The sequence below is a fragment of the Candoia aspera genome, chromosome 12 (genome assembly GCF_035149785.1).
Source record: "Candoia aspera isolate rCanAsp1 chromosome 12, rCanAsp1.hap2, whole genome shotgun sequence".
Classification (NCBI taxonomy): domain Eukaryota; kingdom Metazoa; phylum Chordata; class Lepidosauria; order Squamata; family Boidae; genus Candoia; species Candoia aspera.
In genome coordinates, this window is record NC_086164.1 from 2,175,204 (window position 1) to 2,202,512 (window position 27,309).

At 46.2% G+C, this 27,309-nt stretch overlaps 1 protein-coding gene across 2 annotated transcripts; it reads left to right on the plus strand.

Annotated features, from left to right (window-relative positions):
• FHL1 (four and a half LIM domains 1) lies at positions 1-26,473 on the plus strand. 2 transcript variants are annotated; one of them, XM_063313384.1, is made up of 6 exons: positions 1-123; positions 20,403-20,584; positions 21,670-21,847; positions 22,960-23,129; positions 24,000-24,186; positions 24,863-26,473. In XM_063313384.1, exons 2-6 carry the CDS (start codon positions 20,429-20,431, stop codon positions 25,015-25,017), a joined length of 846 nt encoding a protein of 281 aa, XP_063169454.1. In that variant the 5' UTR covers positions 1-123; positions 20,403-20,428; the 3' UTR covers positions 25,018-26,473. The 2 variants fall into 2 exon arrangements, with proteins under 2 accessions (XP_063169454.1, XP_063169453.1); XM_063313383.1 differs by lacking the exon at positions 1-123 and adding an exon at positions 14,085-14,206.
• The last annotated feature ends 836 nt before the right edge of the window (positions 26,474-27,309 follow it).

Sequence of the window (27,309 nt, forward strand, 5' to 3'; positions counted from 1 at the left end):
TCCACCCTGAAGCAGCTCTTTCGCTGGCCTCTTAGTTCCTTCCCTGCCTGCCCTTCTTCACATCAGCCTCTGCAAAGGCTCTGCTGGTACCCAGACAGCTGTTCAGAAGGCACCGGCCAGCGGGTGAGTTGCTCCCCCCCCTGCAGCATCTCCCCCACAACCCACGGGGTTGGCAAGCAGAGGCTTGGGGGGGTCTCCTTTGCAAGTTGTGGGGTGGAAGAAGGAAACCCGTTCTGGAGGCTTAGTGGGAGCAGCAGCAGCTTGAATCAACGTCCATCATGTGCTAGACTGGAAGGAAAGGAGAACTACATTCCTTCCTGCACTTGAGAGAAGAGCTTTTATTTCAGCTTAATTTCCCCTTGTAGCGCCCTAACAACACGATCCAAAGGGAGATTCACCTGATGGCAAGATGGGTCGGCAAATTGAAACTTCCCTTTGTGTTCCCCACGGGCTTCGGGTTCCAATATTTCCTATCATGTCTGAGTGTGGGGATTACCGTTCCCACAACTCTCAGCTAGCAGCATGCTGTGGCTTCTGGGATGGTGTAGTCCTAACACACCTACTGCTCTCCTTAAGAGCAGAGAAATGGGGGAATATTGTGCCGCTTCGCACAGTTGAGGCTGCCAAACCTGGACTGTCAATCTGCTCCCCTCTCTTTCACTTGGTGGTCCTGCTCAAAGTTTTGGTCAAGGTTCCTGATACTTGTCGTTTTGCAGGTGTCTTTTGTTCAAGCCAGACAAAAATACTTTCATCCTTCCCCAGTGGTCATTTCTAGGACCCTCTTCTAAGAGCCGTCCTAGGAGGAGAAGAGTGTAGGTCTGTAACAGCCAAAGATCAGGAGGAGTCTGCAGCACCTTTTCTAACCACAGTCACACATTTTATTAAAAGGCATAAGCTTTTGCGAGCAATAGCTTGCTTCATCTGACGCACAGGCTTATGCCTTTTAATAAAGTTAGCTAGAAAGATGCTAGAAGACCACTCCTGATTTCTGAAAGGGTCACCAGTTTTAAACATCTGCCTTTCCATTGTATGCCCTTCAGCCTGTTATATCTTGCACTAACGCTAAGAATCGAAACTTGGGTGTGACCGCCTTCTTGAGAAATCTCTGAGCTTTATGAGTTTTGCAGATGGCAAAACACCCAGGGCACAGAATGGCAAAAGGATTAAATCACCGTCTGCAGATCCCTGGTTTGAACCTTGCTCTCTCTGGCATAAATCACCAGCTTTTCATTCCCCCAACCCAGGAAATTGGCAAGCCAGAGGGCCAAATTCACAACAGTACAGAAAAGCAATCGTAAAAATCCTTCCGTAATTCCGTAATATAAATGAAACAGGGGGGATAGGATCTAGCTTAAGGTATTGTAAAAGATAGGGTTGACACCATGTCTACTTCAAAAGTTTGGACTTTTTCTTGTGTGTTTTCTTCAGGAGAGAAATGAACGCAACTCTATTTCCCAACTCTATTTCCCAATTCACCAAATCAACCATGTTTCCAAGGCACTGAATAAACACTTTAAATAAATAGGATTGCTCTAGAATAAGGCAGCAGGGCATTATAAATGGCAACAGTGCAGCATTAAATTCAACACTTGTCCAAAAAGCTTTAACTGTTTCCCTTATATTGTTTTCTTACTGTAAAATCTTCACAATCCACCCGACTTGCTGTCACTGTTGTTCCAGCTTGGATCACTTGCTTGATTCATCTGCCATTGGCTTAGTTTTGCCAGCAATAGCCTTTCTGTGAAATGCACAGATACTCATTTTGGGGTGATTTGCAAGAAATTGGCAAGGTCCTAGCTGGCTGTAACTGATCTTGAAAAACTAAGCAGGATCAGATCTGGTTGGTATGTGGATGGAAATCCCAGTGCTGTGGGCTACATCAGGAAGATAATTTTTTCTGGAGGAAGGCAATGCAAATAAGGTGGTGAGTCATCTCTATTTACTAATTAAAGATAAAAGGGGTTTTAAAAGACAAGGGAAGCTGCCCATGAAACAGTTAACTCGAAATGGCTTAAGTTGGGTGTGCCTACTTGTAAAACTGGAGTACTAAAAGTTTTCACCTGACTGTTCTTTCCTACTCCTTTGCTGGGGACTAAGAAGGTTTTGCACTGGACACCAAGGACTGCTCTGGAGCAGCTCAAGTGCGACATCCAGCCTGGGTTCACACAGCTTGAGAATCACCTATGCTAACAGGAGGCAAAATAATTCGAGTTCAGAGCCTTTTGAATGTTGCATTCTGGATTGACCACTTGGGGCAGCAGAGAGGTTCAGACAACTACCCTTTGCTGCCCTCTGTCTGGATTTTGGCTGCCTGGATATACAGATAGTCCTCACTTAACAACCATTCATTTAGCAATGGTTTGGACTTATGATGGTGCTGAAAAAACTGACTTGCGACCAGTCCTCGCACTTATGGCCATCACAGCATCCCCATGGTCACTTGATCATGATTTGGGCACTTGGCAACTGGTTCTCATTTATGACCGTCGCAGTGTCCCATGGTCACATGATTGCCATTTTCCAGCAAGCAATGGGGAACCGCATGATTCAATTAACAACTGCGTGGCTTGCTTAACAACCACTGCAAAAAAGGTTGTAAAATCAGGTCAGATTCGCTTAATGACCACTTTGCTTAGCAACCAAACTTCCAGTCCAAATTGTGGTCATTAAGCAAGGGCTATCTGTATCTCAACATTGCTTATTTGGTGAATTAAGGCAATTGAGATTTATTAACCCAGATTAAGGCTCAATGTCTGGATGCAAACACAGGGTTTGCAAGGCTAGCCCTGCCACTGAGTGGAGGGAGACAGCCATCTTAGCCACAGATGCCAAGGTGAGGTGAATTATTCTGTGCACCAGACAACCTGCCCTAAACTAACATAGCACCATCTGGTCACCAGCAAGATAAGATTCAGCTCCAGTTCTGCCCAGTTCCTGCCCAGGGGATGACTTGGGTTGGCCCTGGCACGTGGTTAAGAGATGCCATGTGTAACTCAGACCCTCCTGTTTCTGTTGCACCCGGCTCTGAGAACAGGAATTTAAGGTTCTGGGCAACAAACAGTTTCCCGAGTCCAGTGTCTGTCCTGCTCTAGCAAAAACAGTCCCGCCTTATAAAATGATCGGTGGAACTGCCTGCCACAAGGTGCAAGGAGGCCTGTGACTTTGCTCGCCTCTTTAGCAGATGTGGGGGGTTTGTACGTAATGAAAAGCCTCTGCAAAAATAGTGGCACGTTTCTGATGCCAAACAACTTTGTCCCAGAACGAGGTTTTGTTGGAGCCATCCGGACAGTTTCTTTATTTGTTTAAACCACTTATATAGACACCCACCTCACAGCAGACAAGCAGAGGATTAAAACCCAAAATGCAGAACTGCCCCTTTGGGAAATGGAAGCCTTGAGGGGTTTTCAGCGGATAAAATGGACTTTGGAAAAGGAGAGAAAAAAAAATAGCCAGGAATGAGGAACAAATAGCAAGCATATCTTGAAAGCAGCTGCTGTAAATCTGTTTATTTCACTTCCCATCTGGAGGGGTGAAGGGAGCTTGTCCTGAAAAGCACCGATTTTGAAACCTGGGGCTGGAGAAGCAATTCCCAAAGGAATGGATCCAAATCCTTGATTTTCCTTCCAATTTATAGGCGGTCAATCTAAACCTTTGTTTCATTGTACTTATACAAATTCTCTCCTGCTTGTCCCTAGTAAAAGGGGAAATTTACTTCCCTAAGAGAAGATCCTGCTTATTGCCAGGGAAACAGGCCACATGAACTCCCCTGTGTTTAAGTGAGAGGAATTAAGACAGGAGGCCTTTCAGATATTTTGGATGCCAGCATCCATCATCCCCAGCCAACCTGGACTCTGTTTGTACCTTTTTTAAGGCATGAGAAGTTTACACATGTGACAGAATATTGCTTTGCACCTTCCTAGCAAGATTTTCAACCATGCGGGGGCTCAATTTCTGCAGCAGTGTTCCCCCACCCCCAGCCTTGGGAGAACGAGAAGGATGGGATCAGCCAACGCCCCCACCCCACCTGCTTTTTTTTCAAGGCAGGAGTCCGAATAAATGCCGGCCCCACCTCTGGAATGAACGGGCAGGCTTCCTCTAATTATAAAACCAATTTAAGAGTGGGAAAATAGTTCACATTCCTCAGAGCCAGTATAAAATTATAAGGCGCCAGATCAGCTGTGAGGACCGCAAATCTTCCAGATTCCATCAGACCAACGTTAGATATTTAGTAGCCTGGGCAACCAAACACAGAGAGCGCTGGGTGTGCCCGAGAGTGCCGTGGGATGATTGCTTGTCTGCTTAGGGAAAAAAAGGGGTTCATGGGCTGAACAGCTGCTGCAAATCCGAGGCCTCTCCCAGGGGAGGGTTGCCGGTGTATCTCTGTGTGACTTCCTGCTCCGAGGGGATTACTGCCGTTTCTTGGCGTGAGTTGCTGTCCTTCCAAACTATCATGGCTGGGAATGAGGAATTTGACCCAGGTGGCTTTTGTGGCATGATCTGCCCCTCGGCCTCTGGGCAGCAAAAGGAGGTGGAAAGGGTACAATGGCACTTTAGCTTCCTCCAATGTGTGAATCAGGAAAGCTTGGCAATCCCTCTAGCGTGGCCTTCTCCTGCTGCTCCCATCTTCTTCAGCCCCTGGCCCTGGTCTTCTCTGCCTGGGTTCGCACAACCCATTCCAAGCCACGAATCAGGCAGCCATCTCAGTCGAGTCGGTGGTGTGAACCCAGCCAATGCTGTTTGTCGAAGGTTTGAGATGTCAAGCCAGCCTTGACAATCGTGTTGAAGTGAACGAGGGGCGAAGTTTTTATTTTGTTTTCCTTCTTTCCCCCTTTCCCCAGACAGAGATGCTGTCAACTCCTCTGTTTGCTTCTCCAGATGGCTCCCAGGGTGGGAGGGGAGGACATGGAAAGAGCAGGACCGGACTTTGGCACATGTTACTGTATTTTTTAAAGGAGGAGCATTGAGCTGCTTCTGAGGGTTTAACTGTACTGTTACTGTAGTCAATCCAGGGAAATGTTGACTCTCCTTCCTCCATCTTTGACTGCCCTTGCAAATGCTTTTAAAGTAGGGGATCTGAGGGGGGACCCCCAATTTCACATCTAGTCTCCTTCCCCCCAAATGTTGCTGAGGATTTCCTAAGATTTCTACTCACACTTCAGACTTTGCAGACACCTGCTGTGGGCCAGAGACCTGTATGGTGTCCAAGGTTAGGCCATTAACAGCTTTCCCCCTGGGTGCCAGCCTTGACTCGCTGGCATTTCTAAACTCCAAAACCTTCAGAGGCCTCCAGCATTTCAACCTTATTTCCCTGTCCTTAAAGTTGGGGGTCAAAGTTAACATGTGGACAAAGGGTGGCCAGTCTCAGAAAAGTGAGTCACCAGGAAGACCTTCTTTTCTAATAGCCTGGACAAATTCAGTTCTCGTCCCAGCTCCAGGGGTTGTTGGTCTTCAACCTACAAAATTCTTCTGTCCTGGATGTCTGAAGAGAACCAGCCTGCCCCAGCAGCCTGCCTTCCTTGATCTGGGGATGTCTTGTCTCATCCTATTAAGGAGTGGAACTATTAAGGAGTGGAACAGCTTGTTTCTCGGAGTTGTGGGTGCTCCATCGCTGGAGGTTTTCAAGAAAAGATTGGACAACCATTTGTCTGAGATGGTGTGAGGATTCCTGCCTTGGGCTTAGGCTAGGGGTTGGACTAGAAGACCTCCAAGGTCCCTTCCAACCCTATGATTCTATGATTCTATGATCCCACCAATAAATTACGTAGTTCAGGGAATGCTGTCAGGCAGGGCCTCCTTTGTGGTGGCCTCCAACGGTGCCATGTCTTCTCTGAGAAGAGACCCCAGAGCCAAATGTCAGGCTATTCCGGTGCGAATTTCTGAATTAGTGGGCATTGTGATAATGGCAAGGGCATTTGGATCTCTTTCTGTGTTCGGTTTTGCTTCCTTATTCATTCCTTTTTTATTGTGGGCTTTCTGATATTCTCTTCCCAGCCCGGGGTATTTTTATGAACGGTGGAGACTACATAATTAATAAATCTAGCTCATTAAACCCAGCAGGAGATACCTTTCAACCAATAATTTTTGCACGCATTATGGGGCATAGGCTATCAAAGGACTCCATCTCCTTTTGCGTGGGGGGTACGTCTAATAAAAATAGTGCATTCTCCCTTTTTGCACCACATGAAGTTGTTAGCCACAACCAGATAGCTTTAGCCTTGCAAAAATCACACCTCCCTGATAGATGGGCACCCTTTGTCCCTTTCCTCCCTGTCCCACCCCAGCCAAGAGATCTGCCTTGCTAAAACGGTGCATTCTTGATGTCAAAAGAGTCAGGGAATAAATCCATTCTAAACAAATGAGTCATGGTTTTTTTTAGAGCGGCTGGAGTTCTCGCCAAGTCCTAATTTAAACCATAAATCCATACTGTGGCGTTAACAAGGGGCCTGATAATGTGGAATACTTGGCTTTTGTAGCCAAAGAAGCAACATGATCTACGCATGAAATTAAAGTATGCAGGAGATTGGGCTGGGGAGCTTTTTCTTGTGTATATTACAGCTTTGGGGTAAAAAATGGAGCTTTTCTTTTTCTAATGCAATAGCTGGCAGGGACCTTGTGCATTCCTTCCCCCTTCCCCACCACTTCCTGCCTTGCAGACTGTTTTGACACGTATATAGGTGAAGTTTTAGCTAAACGATAAAGTCTGGCCTGTGTTATTGTTTTTGTTATCTAAACAAGCCTACTGCCAGGAGTCCAGATACCCATCTATCATATATATTGGAAAATGAGAGGTGACTCGGTGTGATTTTTTTGCGGGGGGGGGGGAGGAGGGAAAACATTTACGTTTTCAGGGTTTTTACCCCCTCACCTGTTGTTTAGACCTTCCTTTTACACCAAATGTTTCTGCAGAATGTGAAGCTGACATTTAAGCAATCAAAGGATGCACACTCTGAAGATTGTTCCCATAAGCATCTCAGGTTCCCTTTCCAGCTAATTGTAAGGGACTGTTTTGTGCGTGAAAGTAAAGCCTTCTTTGAGATGGGTGCCACTCCTGATGATGTCATGCGCATGTTCACGCAGATTTCTTGGCAAAAATATGGAAGTGGCTTTCCACTACTGCCTTCTACTTGAAAAATAAAAACTTCCTTGTCTAGTCTACAGTGTGTTTGGGCTTCCTGGTGGTCTCCTATCTAAATACTGATCAAGTCTGATACTGCTTAGCTTGGCCCAGATTAGCCACAGTTGGATAAATAAAGCCTCCATCAAGCTGAGCAGTGAATGTCCCTGCCATTTTCTTGGCAACACGATAGAAAAGTTTTGCATTCTTCCAAATTTTTTTTTTTTTAGTGTGGAGTTGTACGGCCTTGTCTAAGGTCTTCTCAAAAAAATAATAGGACTCCAATGGGTCCTGCAGTCATTTGGCCAGGCCGGCTGAGGATTATGGAAGTTGATGTCCAACCTTTCCGAAGGGCACCAAATTAGCAAAGGGGGTTACAAATCCATCAAAATGCAAGTTCTGCAAATTCTCCTCCCTTCACAGCATTATCAGAGACCAGTTCAACAATCATAGCAACTCTGGGAAAACTCCTGCAAATCAAAGCAAGCGTATATGTGTATTTTGCTGTGTCTCAGTCCTACTCATTAAACAAAGCAAAATACAACAGCCATGCAAGATTTGGATTTTGAATGTGGCTATTTGCTTTTTTTTTTTAATGTGACTTTGGGAGTGAGGGAATGCAATAATTAATGCACTAGAAGAAAGAATTCCCAAATATTTTTTGGTTTGTGGCTTAGCTGTTCCTGTATACACTTTCACCTTATCAGACCAATAATATCTTGAGTGGGAAGTTGTAGGAGGAGAGCCATGTTGATCCACAATGGCAAAGAAATCAGATGGAGTAATTTTATTAAAAGGCATAAGCTTATTACGAGCTGCAGCTGTGCTACCAGACTCCTCCTGATTTTTATTTCCAGTGGGAGGGAGTTCCTCAAGCAGAGAAAGAGTTGACCAAATTCCTGTCTTCTGTGTGTAACATCTGGGCTTCAAGGCAGCCGAAGGACATTCATTCATTCATTCATTTATTAAATTTGTCATCACCCATCTCCTCCCACTGGAGGGACATGTCCTCCAGCCTTTGTCTCTGTAAGCAGAGAGGTGGGACAGACAACCTTGCAGCATCACCTTCTGTGTGCAAAGCATGAGGACTGCCTATAAGGTCTAGTCCCTAACTTGCCAGTTTCTCTGAGTGAAGGACCCCTCCCAAAACTATGGTGAGAAATTTGGGGAGACAGGAAACAGTCAGCCTGGGCTTCCATTGAGTCTTACCTCAGATGCTTGGCATCAGCACCTCTGAGACTTGTGCGATGCTTAGAATCCAAGGGAGGTTGCTAGGCAACACCCAGCGCTTCCCTGGTCCTTCAGCACCTAGCAACGGGAAGATCTTCTCTCCTCCACCCTGAGAGCATCCCAGGAAGAGGCTTAGAACGGAAGGCCTCCAGTTGCCCACATGAATGGGGAAGATGAAGGCAAATCTTTCAATGACGAAGGCGAAACTTTCAAGGATGATGATGAAGGCAAGCTTTTGTGGACTGTCAGTGAATAAGAAATAAAGGAAGGGGCAAAATGGGGGCCCTGAGCCACCTGTGCCTACTGCTCCATAGGGCACAGCTATTAATTGGCTTGTTCTCTAAAATCAATTATTTGTGTACAATCTGCAATAAAGTAAGTGAAGGGGTTGGGGAACAGCCATAGATTTTCCAATTATTCCTAAAATATCATGACAGGAAGTGTTTTGGAAGGTGTCTTCAGTTGCACAATGAATGGGACAGACAAAGTAGCATGCCATTAAGCATGGAGAGGTGGCCCGCAGGATTTTTTGGAAAAGCAGCTGTCCCTGGCATCCGGCTGAGCTTTTTAATATGGTCTACATAGCAAACCCAAGGAGCTGCATAAAAATAAAGTGTGATTTCTTGCAGAAGCTTGCAAAAAATTCTCTGCAGCTCTTGCTCTTACCAGTTGCTCTTGCTATAATTATATTAATTTACAAATTAATTTTTGTACACACCACCACATTTTTTATATACAATTGAAACAACTGTTGTTGTTATTATTATTATTATGGTTGATTGCACAGTCAGCCAGATGTTTAGACTGGATTTGGCATTTCTGTCCACCTATTGAGTCCTTCCCAAGGACCTGGGATAGGCAGATGTTGTTGTTTAATAATATTAAAGGTATTGTCACAGGATGGAAGCTATTCCATGTAAAGCTGCCCTTTGCAATTGACTGATGGTGATTTTGTCAATGCCGATGGTGGCCAAGTGGTGCTCCAGATGTTTTGGACTTGCACCCAAGGCGCCTGTTACTACTGGTACTCTCTTTGCCTTCTTTGGCCACAGTTGTTCTACTTCTATTTGCAGGTCTTTGTATTTTGTGGTTTTCTCCAGTTCCTTCTCTTCTCTTTTGCTGTCTCCAGTATTGCAGTGTCGACTATCCAGACTTTCTTCTTCTTCCTCTTCTTCTTTCCCTCCTCCTCCTCCTCCAATTTTGGTTTAACAACCCCAAGCAGGCAACTTCTGTTTCTTGACAGTGTAACCATCCAATGCTGAAATTTTATAAAAGGTTTCATTTTGAGGAAGATCAAATATATTTTCAGCCAAAGGAGAGCTTAAAGTGTGTTTTAAATTCTGCACTTTTCATGTCCTCCAATCTGTTTTAATATAAATTAATTGCGCAGAGTAACATTTAATGGGTCTTGCACTACAATGTGTTTTGCTTCCTTCCCCATAGAGTTGTATGGAGACACATCTCAAGATGACATGAAGTGGCTTTCCCTTAAAATTTTCCCTCTGAATCCCAATTTGCCATCAGATTTAAGTTTTTAAGGCAGTAGATTTCAAGCCTTCTATTTCCATCTCTGAACCTTGACTGTAAAACTTCTCCTTGCAAGACCCCGCAGAAATTTGGGTCACTTGACCCCATCTTTTCTCATCTCAAGCGGGTGGGGGCCCTCATGCTAATTGGAGAAACAGTCCCCGAACATTCGATCTGGTTGGCCCCTCCTGCGTGTGCTCAGTTGCCCTCCAAACACCATGGAAACTAAACCCTTGTGCTGGCTGGGTTACAAAGGGATTAAGTACTCCTTCAAGTCGGAATGACTTTTTTTTTTGGCATGCTCTTGTGGAGGGGTACAGGATGGGTGATGGACCAAGGCCTGAAGACTGATTTTAGAACACTATTTGGCCTGTCTCCTGTGCCAAAGATACCAGTCTTCATCCGGACTATTTGCAGGATAACCTTTGCAGATAATCCTTTCCAATAGATTCCACTGCATGGAGCCTTTGGAAAGCTTTGTTCTTGTAGAGAAATGACAGATGCACGGTGACAATTGTTGTGACTGTCCCATCATTATCATCATCGTCGTCATCCAGATTTCGATCCCTCCTTTTCTCCAGGAGTCCAGATGCCCTACAGAGCGCTTCCTCTCCCAGCTGTTTTTCCTAACAACTCTGTGAGGTAGGTCGGCCTGAGAGAGAGTCATCCGGTGATTCTCAGCAAGGGCTGGAAGTGGATTTGAACCTGGTCCTCTAGTCCAGCTCCTGCAGTAGAGTGGTTCTTCTTGATCCTCTTGGGCTTGAAAAGACAAGTGGCTTCTTTAAACTTCCATACAGTTAACTACAAGTTTCCCCAGAGCAAACGGCTGGCCAGTTTACCCCGCTGAGTATTGCAGAATGCTGTAAATTGAGCTCCCCAGATGCTGAACCTTCAGCCTTTGGCTGAAAATCCCTTCTTGTCTTACAAGCAGGGACAATTGGTTTCTGTCCTATTTTTAAGCCACTTTTTGTCCAAAAGTTGGGAGTCTATTTTCTGTATGATGGTCATGAACGTATTTGTGCCTACCGGCTGAGGTGTATGCCACAAAGGTCAGATTTTATACATCTTCACTTTTACATCTTTTCAACATGTTTAGGCAATGGCCTTTGCACACATTGGTCATTTTCAATGGTTTTTTTTCTTCGAATGGACAATAGCACTGGTAAGCTTGGAGAAGATCATTTCACCTTTTATGGAGCAGCCCTGAAGAACTGTTAGAGCTGAGCTGGATCAGGTGGTCCCATTCATTTGATGACTGTCTCATGAATCCTAGTTTTTAATTTTGGTTGTCTTCCATGGAAGGCAGTCTTCTCAACAACCTGGTGGGGCAGCTCAGGCCAAGAGGGCAGGGACTCTCCCACGAGGTCGTTCAGAGAAGTTCATATCTGAGTGGAGACTTAGAAGGATTTAAAAAGGATGGAAAAGAGTGAACCCTTTGTTCCCAGCCCCAGGGTAGCATCTGTAATTCTTCCTTTTGTCCAACAGAGATATTCTGTTTGGTTTGGCTTGGTTTTACACCCAGTGCTCTCTGCTCTGTTCCATAAATGTTTGCTGTTCTCCTTGGCTTTTGCTAAAGTCCCACCTGTTGTTGCAACGCAACGTCACTGTGGGGTTGCTAAGACATCCCTGGCAGAGAGAAGGCAGGGGGCCATCAATCAGCTTTAGCCTGGCATCACTCTCTGAGGCACTGCATGCTTTTTGATCTTCTCGCCCTCTCCTAGTCTTTGCAGTGCTAATCTGGGTCAAACCTGGGACACTTTCCAACACAAGAAAGTGAGCAGTTGAGAAGGAAGGAGGCCGGATGGAGCTACTCATGAGTAAAGGGATCCTCCTGTATTTTTACTCTGGCTCTTCTCGTCTTTGTCTTCATTCTCATTATTCCTTTGAACCCATCTTCTCTTTTGTGTTTCATTCACGTTTCTCTTGGGAGTGTTTTTGAGTTGAATTTATTGTTGGAAGTGGGGGCAGGTGTGTTCCTGCCTGTGTTGTTTTCTGTTGCGTTTCCTTTTCCTGCTGCACATTTTCCTATCCCTCTGCAGCCTCCCTGCCTGCTCCCCCTCCCCATTCTGAAAGAGCCCCTGGGAGGGAGCCGTTCCCTCCTGAGATCCTCCTTGGAGGCTGAATGAAAGCTTGGAAGGCCAGGGAGGCTGCAGACGAGGGGAGAGAATTGTATAACAAATGCCAGGACATTTGCACACCTCTTGACACCAAAGAAAGGCAAGAAGGCCAGGATCCACTTCAGAGAATTTCATTGAAATCCTCTTCACAAGTAACACAGGAACCAAACGATATTTCAACAAATCGAAAGAGAAAACAGCCACAACCATGCACTCAATTAAAATATCAACAACCTCCGGCTTTTTGCTGAAGAGGATGAATATCCTTAGCTGGTAGACCAGCTTTCCTCAATAGTATGTTGCTGGATTGTTGGGTTGTAATTCCCTGAATTCCCAGCTTCCTGGTTAAGCACCAGTTTGGAAACTCTACTCTAACCTATAGGTGCTCTGACCCTTCCTCTATCCTCATAATGCAATTAAACGATTTCCTTGGGCTGGCTTCATTTATTATTAGCACACAGAGGACTTTGTAGAGTGGGCATGTCTGTTCCCCAGGAGTTCATAATCCAACATTCAGCACTAGGGCAATGTTTTTGGCCAACCATTCCTTTCTAAAAAGAAACCATAATGGCCCCCAGGCCTTACTGGTCTTTGAACAGCCCTCCCTCTCAAGGAAGGAATTTATAGGTTGGCCGAATGTGAAACGTTACTCCGAAGTTTAGATTTGATGCCCTTTCCGTTCTCTATTTACCGCTGCAAGGTTTCTCCATTTGCCGATAGTGACTAATGGTTCATCCATGCTCGGGCTGTTTTTATTCTCTAATGCCGGGTGAGGGGGAAATGTGAGAAGACCCTGTCTTGCTCATCCTTTCCTTTTTAGAGCAAGATTGTTTAGGGAAGAAAGTGCTTAAGTAAACCCAACGTGGGTCACCATGTGTACCTCACCAGCAGGCACGCTAAGCCATGACCTTGAGGTAGAGCAACGTGTGGGTGACTTAAAAGAAGGACTGCAAAGAAACCATTCAAACTTGGACAGCCTGAAGAAGTTCGATCTTCTCCAGGACTCACCTTGGGGGGAGTTTGCAAACACTCGGAGAGATGCTGCCAAATAGAAAGGTCTGCAGGGTACGGCAGAAAAAGTCAAGAAGGTGCTTTGAAGCTCTGCCTGCTTTTTATGTGCCACTTTTTCGACCGTACCCTGCAGACCCCACCACTCCCAGAGCATCAGTTAATATTGGCATTCTTTCCGGTCTTCCCCAGGATGGGCAAAGAGAGAACGCTGGGGCAGGAGAATGGCCTGGATGAGTTAGGAAGCCCTCTTCAAGCCATTGCACCATGGCCAAATGGAAACCAAAGTTTGTCAGAGGAAATTTCAGATGTCACAGCAAAGTATGTTGAAGGCTATAATCTTAATGATGACTCAGATGAACTTTAAGGGTTGGGGCAAGCAGTTGGGGGCCAAATGTTTTCAGATGTTAATACCTTTAATGTTTATGTGATATGGTTGTTCAGTTTTCATTCTACCACATCAGCCAGTTAACCCTTGTGGGCTCTCTCTCTCTCTCTCTCTCTCTCATTTTTATCATCTCTATCTATCATCTATCAGAATCAACAACCTTTTTTAATTTGTATTCCAAGGACTCTAAAACTATCAGGTGAATTCATGTCATTTACATTTAGAGCTAACTAAAATGAAATAGAGTTGATAGGATTAAAAGTAGGATTAGAAACGACAATGTGGACATTTGGGGAGGTCTCTGGGGCCCCAGGTCCAGGCCTTGAGGAGCCATCGGGTTCCCCAATTGCACCCTTCTGCACCAGAGCAGGGCCAGGGTCCCACTGATGGGAAGGCCACCGCAACCGGTCTTTTATTATGTGGAGTAGCAACCTGTCTCCAAGATGCTGAGCGTGGCTGGTCGTTGCAGCCAATTCCCGTTGTACTCCATTGGAGCAGGGTCAGGTTCCTCCAAGCATTTGGACAGTTTTGGAGGCTGAAGTAGGCAGGTATTTATATGAGCTGGGGCTTCATTCCATCTGCTCTATTCTTCTCGCTCAAGATCACCTAAAATGGTAAGATGTGTTGAGGGGGATGAAGTCCTCAGGCCAGGGCGAGGGGTGTGGACATCTGTGGGAAGCCCTTGCCCCGTATTAATAGCCTCCCTTAACTATATGCTGGTGATCCGAGTGGGACGTCTCTTACCAGCTCCCTTCTCTTGACTGCAGTCCGGCCAGCAGTGACTTCATCCTCCCAGCAGCATGGCTTACCACAGGCACTCAGGTAACCAGGGTGAGAATCGGTTTGCCCGGCTGGGCTTTGAGGAGCAGAGCAGAATGGCCGCAGCTGTTTAAATTCCCTGCAAGGCAGGTTGGCTTCGCCTGCCAGAAGCGCAGTTTCCCTCTCCTTCATGGCACTCCTTTATTTAATGCACCCGTCCTGGATTAGGGAGGGCGTTTCGGAAAGTTGAGGACCGTTAAGGAAGCTGCGTGGGGTGTGCCTTCCAAGGAAGGATGGATGAGTAGGCTACGGAAAAGAAATATGAACATATTTCTTTTCGAGTTTGAACGCAAGTGCTGTTACCCTTAGCACATAATATATTGCTTTTCTCAAATGCTACAAGGGCTTCTGCAGCCCTTAAGAAAACCCCAGTGGAGGATGTTGGAAGAGCAAGCTTCAACCCTTTGCAGCTTTGTTTGAAAGAATTTCAACCCCTGATGCTAGGACATTCCTCTCTTCTGGGGCACCAGGCTGAACAGCTCCCAATCAGACAGATGGGCTGGAAAGCTGACTTGAAGCTGACCTGTGACGCTTCCTACAACAGGATCATTCTACCCGTTTTGCAGCTTAGGTAAACTGAGGCTCAGACTGAAGAGCCCCGGTACTGCCACTTGCGCTTAAACTCCAATTACCTAGCAATGGTCTGAGGGAACCAGCAAGGACTTTTTCAGGATTTGGATTAATGTGCATTGGTTATTTACTCTCCGGCTGACCACTCTTCTGAAAACATGGAAGTTTACCCCTTTCTCTGCCAGATTTAATTTAATGACTCCCTTTCCTCCCACCTTGTAAAAGAAAATTTCTTTGGGTGATGGAATTAAGATCCAAAATCTGGGCCAATATGAAGGTGCAACATGTCACAATCAGGGTTAGATGCCTCCTGCACAATGTTCTAGTTTTGATGCTAGAATGGGGATGGAGGTAGGATGCTATACCTAAATTGCAAAGATTTGAACAACCACCCAATTAATAGCACAGAGTCACAGGAAACATCCTGGCATCCAGCAGCTGCCCAGATTTTTGCAGTCCCTAAACGGGATGCCTAATCCTTCTACATTTAGGCAGAAAACATTCCTGGGAAGAGGGCAGGAGACCATCTTTCTGCTGGGTGGCGGTTCTGCTTTTGACTTCCGACTGGAAGAAGAAGTAAGATTCTGTCCTGTTACTCTACAAGCCTCCAGCATACGTGGGACGATTTTGGACATTAATCCTGCCACAACAATAGCAGCTGCCAGGTTTTTCAGGGCAGGGCTCAAAGTCTGCTGGGCGATGGTCTCATTTTTTAGCTTAGCCTCAGCATGCTCCTAGTCCGCCACCACAGGGTGTTTCACAGCCCCCTAGCAGCTTATGGTCTTGGGGTTGATCTTAATTGACACAAATATTTTACAGGTCTTTCAAATAGCGTCAATGTCCCCCTTTACCAGTGTTTCTCAACCTTGCTGGTTGGAGAATTCTGGAGTTAAAGTCCGCACATGTTCAAGCTGACAAGGTTGAGAAACAGTGCTCTGTACTTTTACACTCCTCTGCCTTCCTTTATCAACTGTATTCCTTCCCCAGGTATATGCTGGTGTATGACTGCCACAAACATTGGCTTGCTTTCACTTGATTTGAAGATTCTGTGCTCAGGAGACCCTGGATTCTGCACCTTGCCCCAGTTGTTGGCACCCTTTCATTCATTTATTTCAATGTCAATCAACCTGCTGGGCTTCCCAGGTCTAACTTCTGCAGGGCCACACCTTCCCCATTTGGGTGATTTCCCTTAATCACTTCCAAACCAAACTTCTCCGTCAAACAGGCTAGAAAGTTGTCTTGGCATGAATTTTAGGAATATTAGTTGGATTTTTAGGATTCTGGGCTGTGTACCGAGCATCCCATTCTTTGGTTCATCTTCTGTTATGCTCACGTAGATTAATGCTGCACCCTTATATGCATGGAAAAAACAACTTTTGTTTTCTGAGGCTACAATGCCTTTTTTTTTTTTTGCTTTCTTGAACTGGAGTCGAGTCTCTCTTGGGAAGTGGCCCAGTGGCTTCTCTTTTTCTCAGTGATACGTCAAGAGGGACCAAAGAAAGACTGTAAATCACATTTAGGTGTGGTCAGATCTGCTGGCTAGATTGATGCAGACTTTTCCCCCAAACTTCTTGCGCAGCATCAGGTCTTCATTTCATTGCAGCCTTAATCCACTTGAACAATCCTTGCCCCCGGGAGTTACGGACCTGAGATCCTGCCCCCCTCCTCCGCCTCACATGAAAAAACAACCTGATATGCTCTTCCAAAGATTTAGCAGCCCTGTTAATATTATTAACATCTTTCCTCCTGTGGCTTAGAAACACAGTTAAAATACTGCAAAAGAAAAGCCCAGGAACTCAGCAGGCACAACAGAAAATCAACTGTTCTTGACAGGAGAAGCAGAGCCCTTTAAACAATGTGAGAAGCTCAATTCCCAGGGATAGAGAAAGATCCGAACAGGGTGGTGGTGTGCCCGCATTTATGGACTTAGCTTGTCCACCAGGCTCAGCCCACAGAGCGGACCCAGCCTGTTTCAGCCAAGTCAATAAACCACAGGTAACAAAGCCATAACTTAGCTAGTGTAGTGTGTGAACCCAGCTCCAACTGCATTCTGTGATAAAAAAGAAAACCTGGTTCCATCCTGCTCATTCATGCTGCAGGACCGTAAAGTCCATCTCTCTTGCAATGTTCTCACCCCACCCCTAATGTCTGGAGCTCTTTTGTTGGAGGGTTTATCACCTTTCTGCAAAATCTCTGGAGACACCAGCACACATCCTGCTCTGCAGCGGGGCACTCCTTATCAGCGCCGCCCCTTCCATCTGTCGACCGTTGCTATGATACAGCACCCTTTATATAGCAAGGCCAAATTCCGAGTAATCCAGTTAAAGGGCAAATGAGTCAAGAAAACAATGGGGTAATTGCCCTATTTTTAGACTTGCAAGAGGGAAAGAATGAGTTGGCAATTAACACGCCAGCTTCTCTGCGTCCTCCTGGTCTTGCACAGCTCTGTGGATTGCTAGCTTGCTCTGGTCTTGCTTATGAGTTGCCCAACTATGTTGGTAGCTCAAGACAGGAACAGCGGTTGGCTGGCGAGCCATGAACCTCATCTGGAGTTCAAGATCTAGCCTTGTCTTACAAAAATGCAAAAATCAGTAGCAAAAATCAGCTGTGGCAAAGGAGAAGGCCTTGCAGGAAATGAAGCCACGTGTGTTCCTGTATTTCTAGTTCCTTATTTGACTGATAAGTTGTTGGTGGTGGTGGTGGCCACCTGGATAAATACGAGGAGGCAGCTCAAGGTTAATGTTGCTGGACGTTCTGGCAAGTTGGAGGGGAGGTGGGAAATTGTCCTTGCTGGAATCCAGCCTCCAGCCAGATGCTGCCATCAGAAATTATTTCTTGGGATCAGGAGCTGTGCGCACATTGCTGAGCTCGACTCTGACAAGCACATCTACAGGTGGTTTGCAACTATGCTTCCAAGTTCAGAGATCCCCAACTTTTCAGAGCTGGGGATCCCTGTTGAGTTTTGGGGAGCACGTTATGGGCTTCCCCAACCTGGTGGTCTCCACGCGTGCTGGGGCTGCAACATCCCATGTTCTCTACCCGGCCATACCCTTCTTTGTCCACCTCCTCTTGGAAAGGGGGCTCAGCCAATTCCAACCAGATTATTTTAGCTGGCAGAACCTAGGCTTGAGAAGATAAACTATCTTTATCTTCTGTTTACAAGTTGCAACATGTCAGTTCATGTGCCTTTTGGAAGCAATAGTTGGCAGCTCTATGGTGCTGACCAAGTTTTGTGTGACCTAGCAGTTTGGAAAATCCAGAAACCGAAATAAATTTTCAGCTTTCAGGAAAAGAGTGGGCAAGAAAATAGAGAGGAAAAGGAAGAGAAGAGGACCAGGGAACCACAAGGCAAACTTACAAGTGGGCCTTTGGAAGTTTAGATAATTCCAGGCTGTATCTTTGTGAAGGAAACAGAACTTTGGGCTTGTTTGTATGCAGCTCGTCCCGGACGCAGCATCAGCAAGCGAGGAGCCTTGCAATTTAGCTTGCAGAGTTAGATTTCAAAGTCCTTGTCGAGTATTTTCGTTGAAAACATGCATTTTGGGGAGAGGGAGACATCATTGTTCTCTCCCCGCAAAATGTTGCCTGTGCCTCTTGGGTACCTGTGTTAGGGTTGCATGGAAATCCTGTTGTTTGGACGCAGCCATCTTGCCGTGGGCTCTCGGTGCAAGAGGATTTGGCTAGGCCTGGGGTCGATGGCCCATGTGCGCTGCGTTGTTATAGGTGGACAACTTGCCCATCTTTGTTCCCTGAATGCGAAGTGCTAATTTAAGATTTAAGTTGGGGAGAATTTAAAAAAAAGGTTGCCAAGTGATAGCTGGGCATCTTTGTGCATCAAAATTCTGAGCATAACAACCCCAGATTACAGAGGATTTTTTTTTTCAAGGACTGTCCTTCTCTTCCACACACACTCCCCCCCCCCCCGCCATTATAGTCCTGTGCCCTCTCCCCAGAGGAACTTTCCCCCTTATTCTTCCAATATATTGATTTTTTTCATGGAATAAATGCCCAGGAATGACTCAGCCCAACTCTGTACTTGCAAATAACACATCATGGCCAAGGGCTTTTTTAAAAAATCAGTCAGTGTCTTATTCTGGCTCTCCCCCCCCGCCCCCCCATGTATCTATGATAGCAGCAGCAGCAGCAGCTTTATCAAGTTTCCGGTCCTTATGAACTTTCCTGAGCAGAGAGGAAGGATGTGGTTAACAGCAATTTGGTCCTGCTCTCTTTTCCTGGATGCGGCCGGGTTGCGGGACAGCCACCCTTGCTCCATTGTGCTGGTCAGAAATTGCTGGATGAAAGCTCCTTGTTTTGTTGGCTCATTGCTGATGTTGTGGCTTTGCTGATCCTCACGGGAAGACAGGAAGGTTTTTAGCACTCCCTGGCGACACAAAAAAGTATCCGTTGTACTTTCCCCGGTGGGTGCTAAAATGCACTCTCGGTCCATCTGGCACGAACACTGATTGTCATCCTGTTGCTTCTGTGCATGCTGTTAATTTTATATATCTGTATGTGTGTGTGTGTATATAGATGTATAGTTACATATGGAACAAGACCACGTTGCAGTGAAATCATATATAAACGCAGTGCAACATGGTAATAGTTGGCTTTAAGGCAGCCTGTGAATCATCCGGTCTTCAAAGCCCAAGAATTTTTTTTTTTTACTCAACTCCATTTATTCATTTCGTCTCTTAACCAGGCTCAGTTCCCTGGGCTGGGTACAGACCTGTTTCAAAATGCCATATAAAGCAAAGTAATAATAGAGCAATAAAATAGCATTTATAGATATGGGAATAATAATAATAATAATAATAAGGTAGTAATATAAAATACGATATTTGTAATGGAATAGTCACGTGATGATGATAATGCTACTAATAAAATCTCAGCGGAACCAGAAACAAAATAATATTCAACGCCTATTAAATGTTTGTCTAATTTGGAAATTAGGGAGCATAATTAGGGAGAATAATTTGGGAGAATAAAGCGTATTGTCTTTTCACCAAAAAGGCTGTGAGACGGACACTGGGGAGTTTATTCAGGAATGTCGTTTCTTGCACAACCTCGTAACGACTGAATCGTATTCCCTTCTGTAATTTTTCCATCTTCCCAGCCAGCAGCTTTCTTCCCATCTCACTTTTTGATTTATTTTTATTTTTCCTTTTGGAGTGAATAATTGAAAAACAACAACCGACACTATGATGGCGTGATTGGGATGAGCATACCACGGAAAGGGCCACATTCACGGGTTTCTGCCCATGCGGCTGCAGGGTGGTGTGGGGGGCTGAGAACTGAAACAGCCAACAAGGTGGAGAGCCAGATTTTTGAAAGACCTTCCCACAATGTCATCTCTGCTGCAGACACAGAAAGAGTAAGATTTGGCAACTAAGAGACTCAGGGGAGGTTGTGTCAACCTGACCCTCCAGACTTCATTGCCTGGTTCAGATGGCCCAGTTCTTCTATCTGCAGAGCCCCCTCGTGCCAACAGGGCCAGCAACGTCTTGCTTGCTTCCTTGCTTGGCTGGGATCCGAGGGGAGGCAGGCCGATGCCCCACTCGGGTGCCCAGGACTTCCCACAGCTCTCATCCTGCAGCCCTCATCAATGCCCTGTTGTCTTTCTCTCCTGAAGGCCCCAGCAGCTACACCGTGGGCACCATGTCCGAACGCTTTGACTGCCACTATTGCCGTGCCCCGCTGCACGGGAAGAAGTATGTGCAAAAGGAAGGCCGCCATTGCTGCGTCAAGTGCTTTGAGAAGTTCTGTGCCAACACCTGCGCCGAGTGCCGGAAGCCCATTGGGGCTGATTCCAAGGTAGGGGGTGAGGCTGGAATGCCCCGGTTGCAGTGATCAGTCCCTGAGATTACTACAGGCTGGGCGGGTTTCTCCTGACAGCGTTGTGTTCCTTGGAAGAGATCAGCCGGAGCAAGAGGTTGTGCTGATGACTGGGACGCCCCCTGTGTGCTACCTGGTGGACTTTTATGACCTTACAAGAAGGCACGTTAAGACTGATTCTTACCACTGCAGAGTTTGTATAATTCCTGCTTTGCAAGTGTGAGAACCAGTGTGGTGCAGGGGTGAAGGGAGACCCAGGTTCTCGCCCTCCTTTAGGCGTAGCAGCCAGCTGGGTGGCCTGGGGCCAGTGTCTCTCTCCCAGCCCTAGACTAGGAAGTTGAAAAAAATATATTAACCCGCATTAGACCAGCATGATAAATTATGCTGCCCATAACTGTCAGTGTAGAGGCCTTAATTCTGCTGTGGGTGATCATCTGACTGTTTGTGGCCAAGGTGACTCACGAGGTTTCTGGCGAGGCACAAAAGTTGGCTTCACCCCATTGTGAAGGGGTGTTCGACTTCCTTCAGCTCAAAATTGGATTCCGGTTTCTAGGGAGTTTTCAGGGTTCTTAGGGGTAAATACGAGGCATGAAGCCTCCGTAAGGCTCGGGGAACCCATTTTGTCCCTTAAGTTCTGTTCTACCCCGCTTAAAATAAGCAAAAGCGCCAACCTCTGGGGAAACCTAGAAAAAAGAGTGCTGAAGGTCCACCCTTTTGGCATACATCTGGGCAACAAAGCATGGCGGAATCCTGGAGTGAAGCTGGCAAGAGGCTTTCTCACCTACTCACACTTACCACCTCAGGGAGTCATGGGGGGAAATGGTGGAAAGAGGGAGACCCCCCCACCCATTGGATTAACACTTCATTAAGAGGCTGTGATGGCTTGATCCTTCTTGAACAATGGTTGTCTGTTCTGATGAGGGTGCAAAAGCTCCTGCTTTCTGCTCCCTGGTTCCTCTCTGGCCTGACTGCACCAGAAAAGGAAGTGGAGCAGACCCAGTTTTGCTCCTTGGAGAAAGACGCCTTTCGAACAGCTTTCAAAGCGTCCTCTCTTGGTCTCCCAGGAGCTGCATTTCAAGAATCGCTACTGGCACGACAACTGTTTCCGCTGCTTCAAGTGTTACACGTCTCTGGTGAACGAGCCCTTCATGCTGAAGGAGAACAACAAGGTGTGGTGCAATAAATGCACCACCAATCAGGATGCTCCTCGATGCAAAGGCTGTCTGAAGCCCATTGTGGCAGGTGAGGGTGCTGGGCCGGGCGAGTCTCCTTCTCGGGTGGCGTGTCCTCCCTGATGGAACAACCTGTGTGTTGGGGAGATGTGGGCTGGTTCACGTGAAGGCCTAACATGACTTCTTTGGTTGATAGCTTAGCATGTGGGGTGAACCCAGCCAACTGGGATCCATTCAGCAAACTGTGGCTTAGTAAAGATAAAATCTTTGAGTTGAGGTTGACTTTGTGGGCAGATCCATACTGTGGAAACGTTTTGTCATTTGCAATTATTATTTTTGGTTCCCAGGACAATCTACAGGCCTGGGAGTTTCTGGAGGTCTCATCCAAGGACTAAACAGCATTAACCTGCTTAGCTTTTCTAAGATCAGCTAAAATTGCAGGGATGCAAGAAGGGGGGGTGGGATCTCATGAACTCATCAGCATTATTGATGTGCCCCCAAAGTGAACAGGACCAAACAAGACCCTCTTTGCACTGTTGGGTTTTAAGGGCGGGTGGGGGCAAAATGGGCCTTAAGATAAATGCCCAAAGCACCCATTTCATCCCTTAAAACACCGAATTCCCCTTCCCCGAATGGGCCCTGGCACCACCCAGATTTGGAGAATGGCCATGACATTGTGCTGCCCTGAAGCTGATGAACACATGCCTTGTCTTAGTGCAATGGGAGAACCAAGCCTTTGTTGAAACCCCAGAAAGCGCATCTGGAAAAGTCACATGGCAGAGCCCCCTGGGGACCCTGTAACTGCTAATTGCAGGTGGGCTGATATCTTCTGATGCTTATCTACATCTCCCTTGATCTGGAAGCTCTGTCTGGGTGTGCAGGGGAGATTCTTCCCTACCCTCTTGAAAGGCACGTGGGCTTTCTAAGTGCCAAGAATTTTTGATGTGAGAGAAAGTAGGCAAACACCTCGACCCCCACCTCCAAATTCTGGAGTGCTAGAGTCGAAGGGGATAGATGCCTGTGATTCTTCTGAAAGTGGAGACCTTTTGCAGGGACATCAACAATGATCCAATTGACATTGAGTGGCAATGCCAGGTTTTGCTTCTCCCAGCAATGCCTTATCCCCTGAAGATCTTGTATCTTGACCCCACGGACATTGCTTTCCCTCTGTTCTCCTGGCAGGTGATCAGAACGTGGAATACAAGAAGACTGTGTGGCATAAGGATTGCTTCACCTGCAGCCAGTGCAAGCAAGTGATTGGCACGGCCAGCTTCTTTCCCAAGGGAGATGAGATCTACTGTGTTTCCTGCCATGAGCATAAGTTTGCAAAGAACTGTGTGAAGTGTAAGAATGTAAGTCCTGGGCACCGTCTCCGTCTGCTGTTTCCGACGGTTTCTTGTTATTCTATAGACATGAGAACATGAAGATGAACAGCCCCTTGGTTATTCAATATTAAAATGTACTCTTTTGGAATTGTACCCTCCATTTCCTTTAATTTTCTAGCTTTGCACAGTGACAGTGCATCAGAGCATGTGAGGCTAAAACTAAGGCGTGGTGATTGGTAATTATTCCTATTTCACAGACAGAAGAAGTCCAGCTGACATTTCTAGCTAAGTTCCGATAGCTCATTTGAAATAGGCCCTTCCCTTGATGGGGCTGTCTCTGGTCCTTATTAACTGGATTATATACTGCCCCTAAATTTAAGATCTGAAAAGGAGAAATAAATCTTCCATTGATATGCAAATCGTGAATGGATGGGTAGAAAATGGTCTAGGAAGAAAAAATCTGTGGCATTCTTTAAAGAATATTCTCATTCAGTTTGATCAAAGAGAATGTGCTTCAGAAAATCATTCAGACGGGAGTATTGTTTGGATTAAACCCTCACTGGTGGAGGGTGGATGTTTTCCATTTATTTAGTGTCAAGGTCCTGCCTTGCATGGTACAGTCCTTCAGTGGTCTGGAGTTCCAGAAAGATTTGGCTTCCATGCAACCCCAGAGGAACCTCACCCATGGAACTCTTCAGTTGTCCTCATGCTGGGGAAGTCCTGACCTGTAGAAATTTTGGGGAGAATTTCTCCTTCCCCCAGACCATTTTGGAGAAAGTATTCAGTCTATTTGTCTGCAAATTTGATGGGGAGTTTCCAAAGGCCATCTGGGGCTCAGTGCTAACGTTTATTCCACGCCACAAACTCTACACTGATTGCTGATTGGCTCCACTTTAGGCCATCACTTCTGGAGGTGTCTCCTACCAAGATCAACCTTACCATGCCGAGTGCTTTGTGTGCGCCACTTGCACGAAGAAGCTCGGTGGACAACGCTTCACTGCAGTAGAGGACCAGTTCTACTGTGTGGATTGCTACAAGTCTTTTGTGGCTAAGAAATGCAATGGTTGCAAGAACCCCATTACAGGTAGGCAAGAAGTAGCTGCTTAAGAGCTTTCAAAGGGGGTTACCGCTAATTCACACATGTGAGTAGATCTCTGGATAGCTTTAGAGATGGTCAGACTCTGGGGGTTGGATTAAATGGACTTCAGAAGCCCCTCTTTTTATCTGCTGATCATTTATTCCCAGTCAGGTCCATTGGCAGTACATTGGCCTTAACCCAAATGTAGCTTTTAAGGGACGGAAAATGTGCACGCTACACCAGGCATGACGATTTTCTATCGCACGCTACATTAATCACCTTTCTCCCTGTCCATCAAGAATTAGACCGTAAAGGCTCTGTGCACCGATTAGGGATGTACATGGGTGCTCCTCTGGGCCTCTGTGGGCTTCCACTGAATATTTAAAGATTTGCTAGTTGGGTTTATGGCACTGGATTAAGTACCTTCTGAGAGATGCATCAGAAAGGGCCGTTTTCCTAGCTGGTTTTTTTGGCAGCGCTCATCTTTCACATAAAGCCATCCTGTACTTTAGTTTGCATAATTGGATAAACCCAGCCAGTGTGGGCTCGGGGATCATGGTTTATAGCACTGCATGCTGCGTGAGCTCGTTCAACCAGCCATGCCACAGGGCCACACGGAAGCCAGGTCTCTCCCTGCGGCTCCCTAACTGTGCGGCGCTCTCCGTCTTTTCCTTCTCAACAGGCTTCGGAAGAGGCACCAACGTGGTGAGCCACGAAGGCCATTCCTGGCACGAATACTGCTTCAACTGCAAGAAGTGCTCCATCCCCTTGGCTAACAAGCCCTTCGTCTTCCACCTTGAGCACGTCTACTGCCCCACTTGCGCCAAGAAGGTGTAAGGGAGGCGAAGTGAAGGGCCGCAGGAACAGCTCAGCGCTCTCCTGCAAAGCGGCTCGGATCCGGTCTGCTTGCAAGTGGCCCAGCTGCAGGCATTTGCATCTTAGCCTCCCCCACCACCACCGGCTCCTCCTTTGCTTTTCTAAGAATGTTAAGGCACTTTCCCCCTTTCCCCTCTGCAGGGCATGTTCAATAAAGGGTGCACTAACAGCTACAGCAAGCTCTGCTTTCTTGCCATCTTTAGATGCTCACTGAAGCCGAGGGCTACGTTTTGCACATCCCACGTAGTTACTACTTCCTTTGCAAGGCCCGGCCATATCTGCCGGTTAGGGAGCTAGCAGCTCAGCAAGGGTGAATTCACATGGCTGCTTTTAAAGAGCATCTTCCCATCTCCCTTCATGGGGCAGGTCCAGCTTACCAAGCCCCCGAAATGAAGGAGGGCCCCCCGGATTTTAAGGGTCTGGTGGCTGGAGGAAAACCAGATTTTCAGTGGACTTTATTTTTAAAGAGGTGCCCGTTTGTCCTCCTTGATGTGCCCGACACAGCCTGCTACAGTGCCCTGCTGGCACCTGCCCAACTGCCATTCTTTCCGGAAAGGCACGTCCCCTCTCTCAAATGTCGACTGAAAACATTCCTGGTCCGCAGACTAGGGAAGGCGGCACCTGCGGAACAGACCCATCACTCGCTAATCTAGCTTTCGTTTCATACAGTGTGATATTGTGGTCCATGGACCCTTTTCTTCAATGGTGCTCCTCCCAAGTTATTTTTTAAACACATGCGCTATTTTTTTTTAAATGGTCCTTGTTTATAGCGAAATGTATTTCCATTTCCCTTACTCAAAAATCCATGTCAGAATAGGTAGGAAATGCCCAAAGACTGGATTTGCCAGATGCGAGGCAGCTGGGGCACGCCAACGGCACGCCTCTCCAATGAACAATTTTCAGCAAAAGCAACGGAGCTTCTTGCAAGCGACAATAAAGGAAGGACTAGATCAATGTGGCCATCTGACTCCACCCTGAGATCTGCTAGTGCAGAATATGTTTGGCGCTTTTTTCCCAGTTGGCATCCATATTAATCCATACAAGGGACAGCGATGTCACACTTGTTTCCTTAAGCCTACCATGAAAGAGAGTGAATGCGTAGTACGTAGCTTGTTTTAATCTGTGTTTAACCTCTGGGAACGGCCACTGCTGACTTTAGAATAACCCTATTTAGCAACCAGCCTTAATACTTTTAACTCTGCCGGGATGCGAAAGCCGGCTGGCAGATTTCTAGCGTCAGAGGTTCGTCCTGAAACAGGCCTTTGTCGGCTTGGGTATCATTTCCAGCACAAGATGCCGGCTTGCTCAAGTGAGTGGAAAGATCTCTAGGGGCAGGTTGAAATATTAGGGTGACGTAATTGCAACTCTTGTTACTGTACCAAGGCATTTTCTCCAATAAACAGGAAGTTACTGCTTATTTGGATTCGGTGTGTTGTTTTCTTTATATACTTTCAGTGTGAGAGACTCACATGGCATCAAAAGACTCATTCGAAGCTGGTTGGGGCATAAGCAGTGCAAGGTATTTGCCAATTGTCAATAGTTTCTGGAATGAGACTGACCACTGAAACCCCACAAGGCCCCCAATTTTAAAACGATGTTTGTTTTCCCCTCTGCCTTTTCTCATAATCCATAATCCTGACATAATCCTGAATTAAAGAGCCAGTGAGGATTACCACCAACACAATCTACCCATCAATCAAGTCAGTTTCTCAACCTTGGTGGCTTGAAGATGGGTGGACTTCAACTCCCAGAATTCCCTAGCCAGCAAGGAATTCTGGGAGTTGAAGTCCACCCATCTTCAAGCTGCCAAGGTTGAGAAACACTGCTCTAAGACACCACAAATTAGCCTTCCCATCTGCTGTTTCCAGGAAGGTCTTGATTTTATATAAAATTTATTAGAAGTTTTACAAAGAACCTAAAAACTAACACAAACTAATGAGGAGTAGAAGGAACAAAGAAAGAAGTGCAAAAAGAAAAAAGAAGCTTCCAATTTCCTCTGCAAATATTACAAAATCAACACTCTGATTACCAAAAAAAAAATTTTTTTTTTTAATTATCCAGGGTTTTTCCCCCCTTAATCATCAAAACCACAAATCCTAAATGCATTTTGTTCCGTTTCATGCAAAATGTCTGGAAACCAGGGGTTTCCAGTCAACCATAAGTGTGGATACTGTTTCTTCGCTAATCAAACAAGTTAATTTGGCCATCTTTGCAAGTTCCATCATCTTCACCAGCCATTCCTCCATTGTGGGT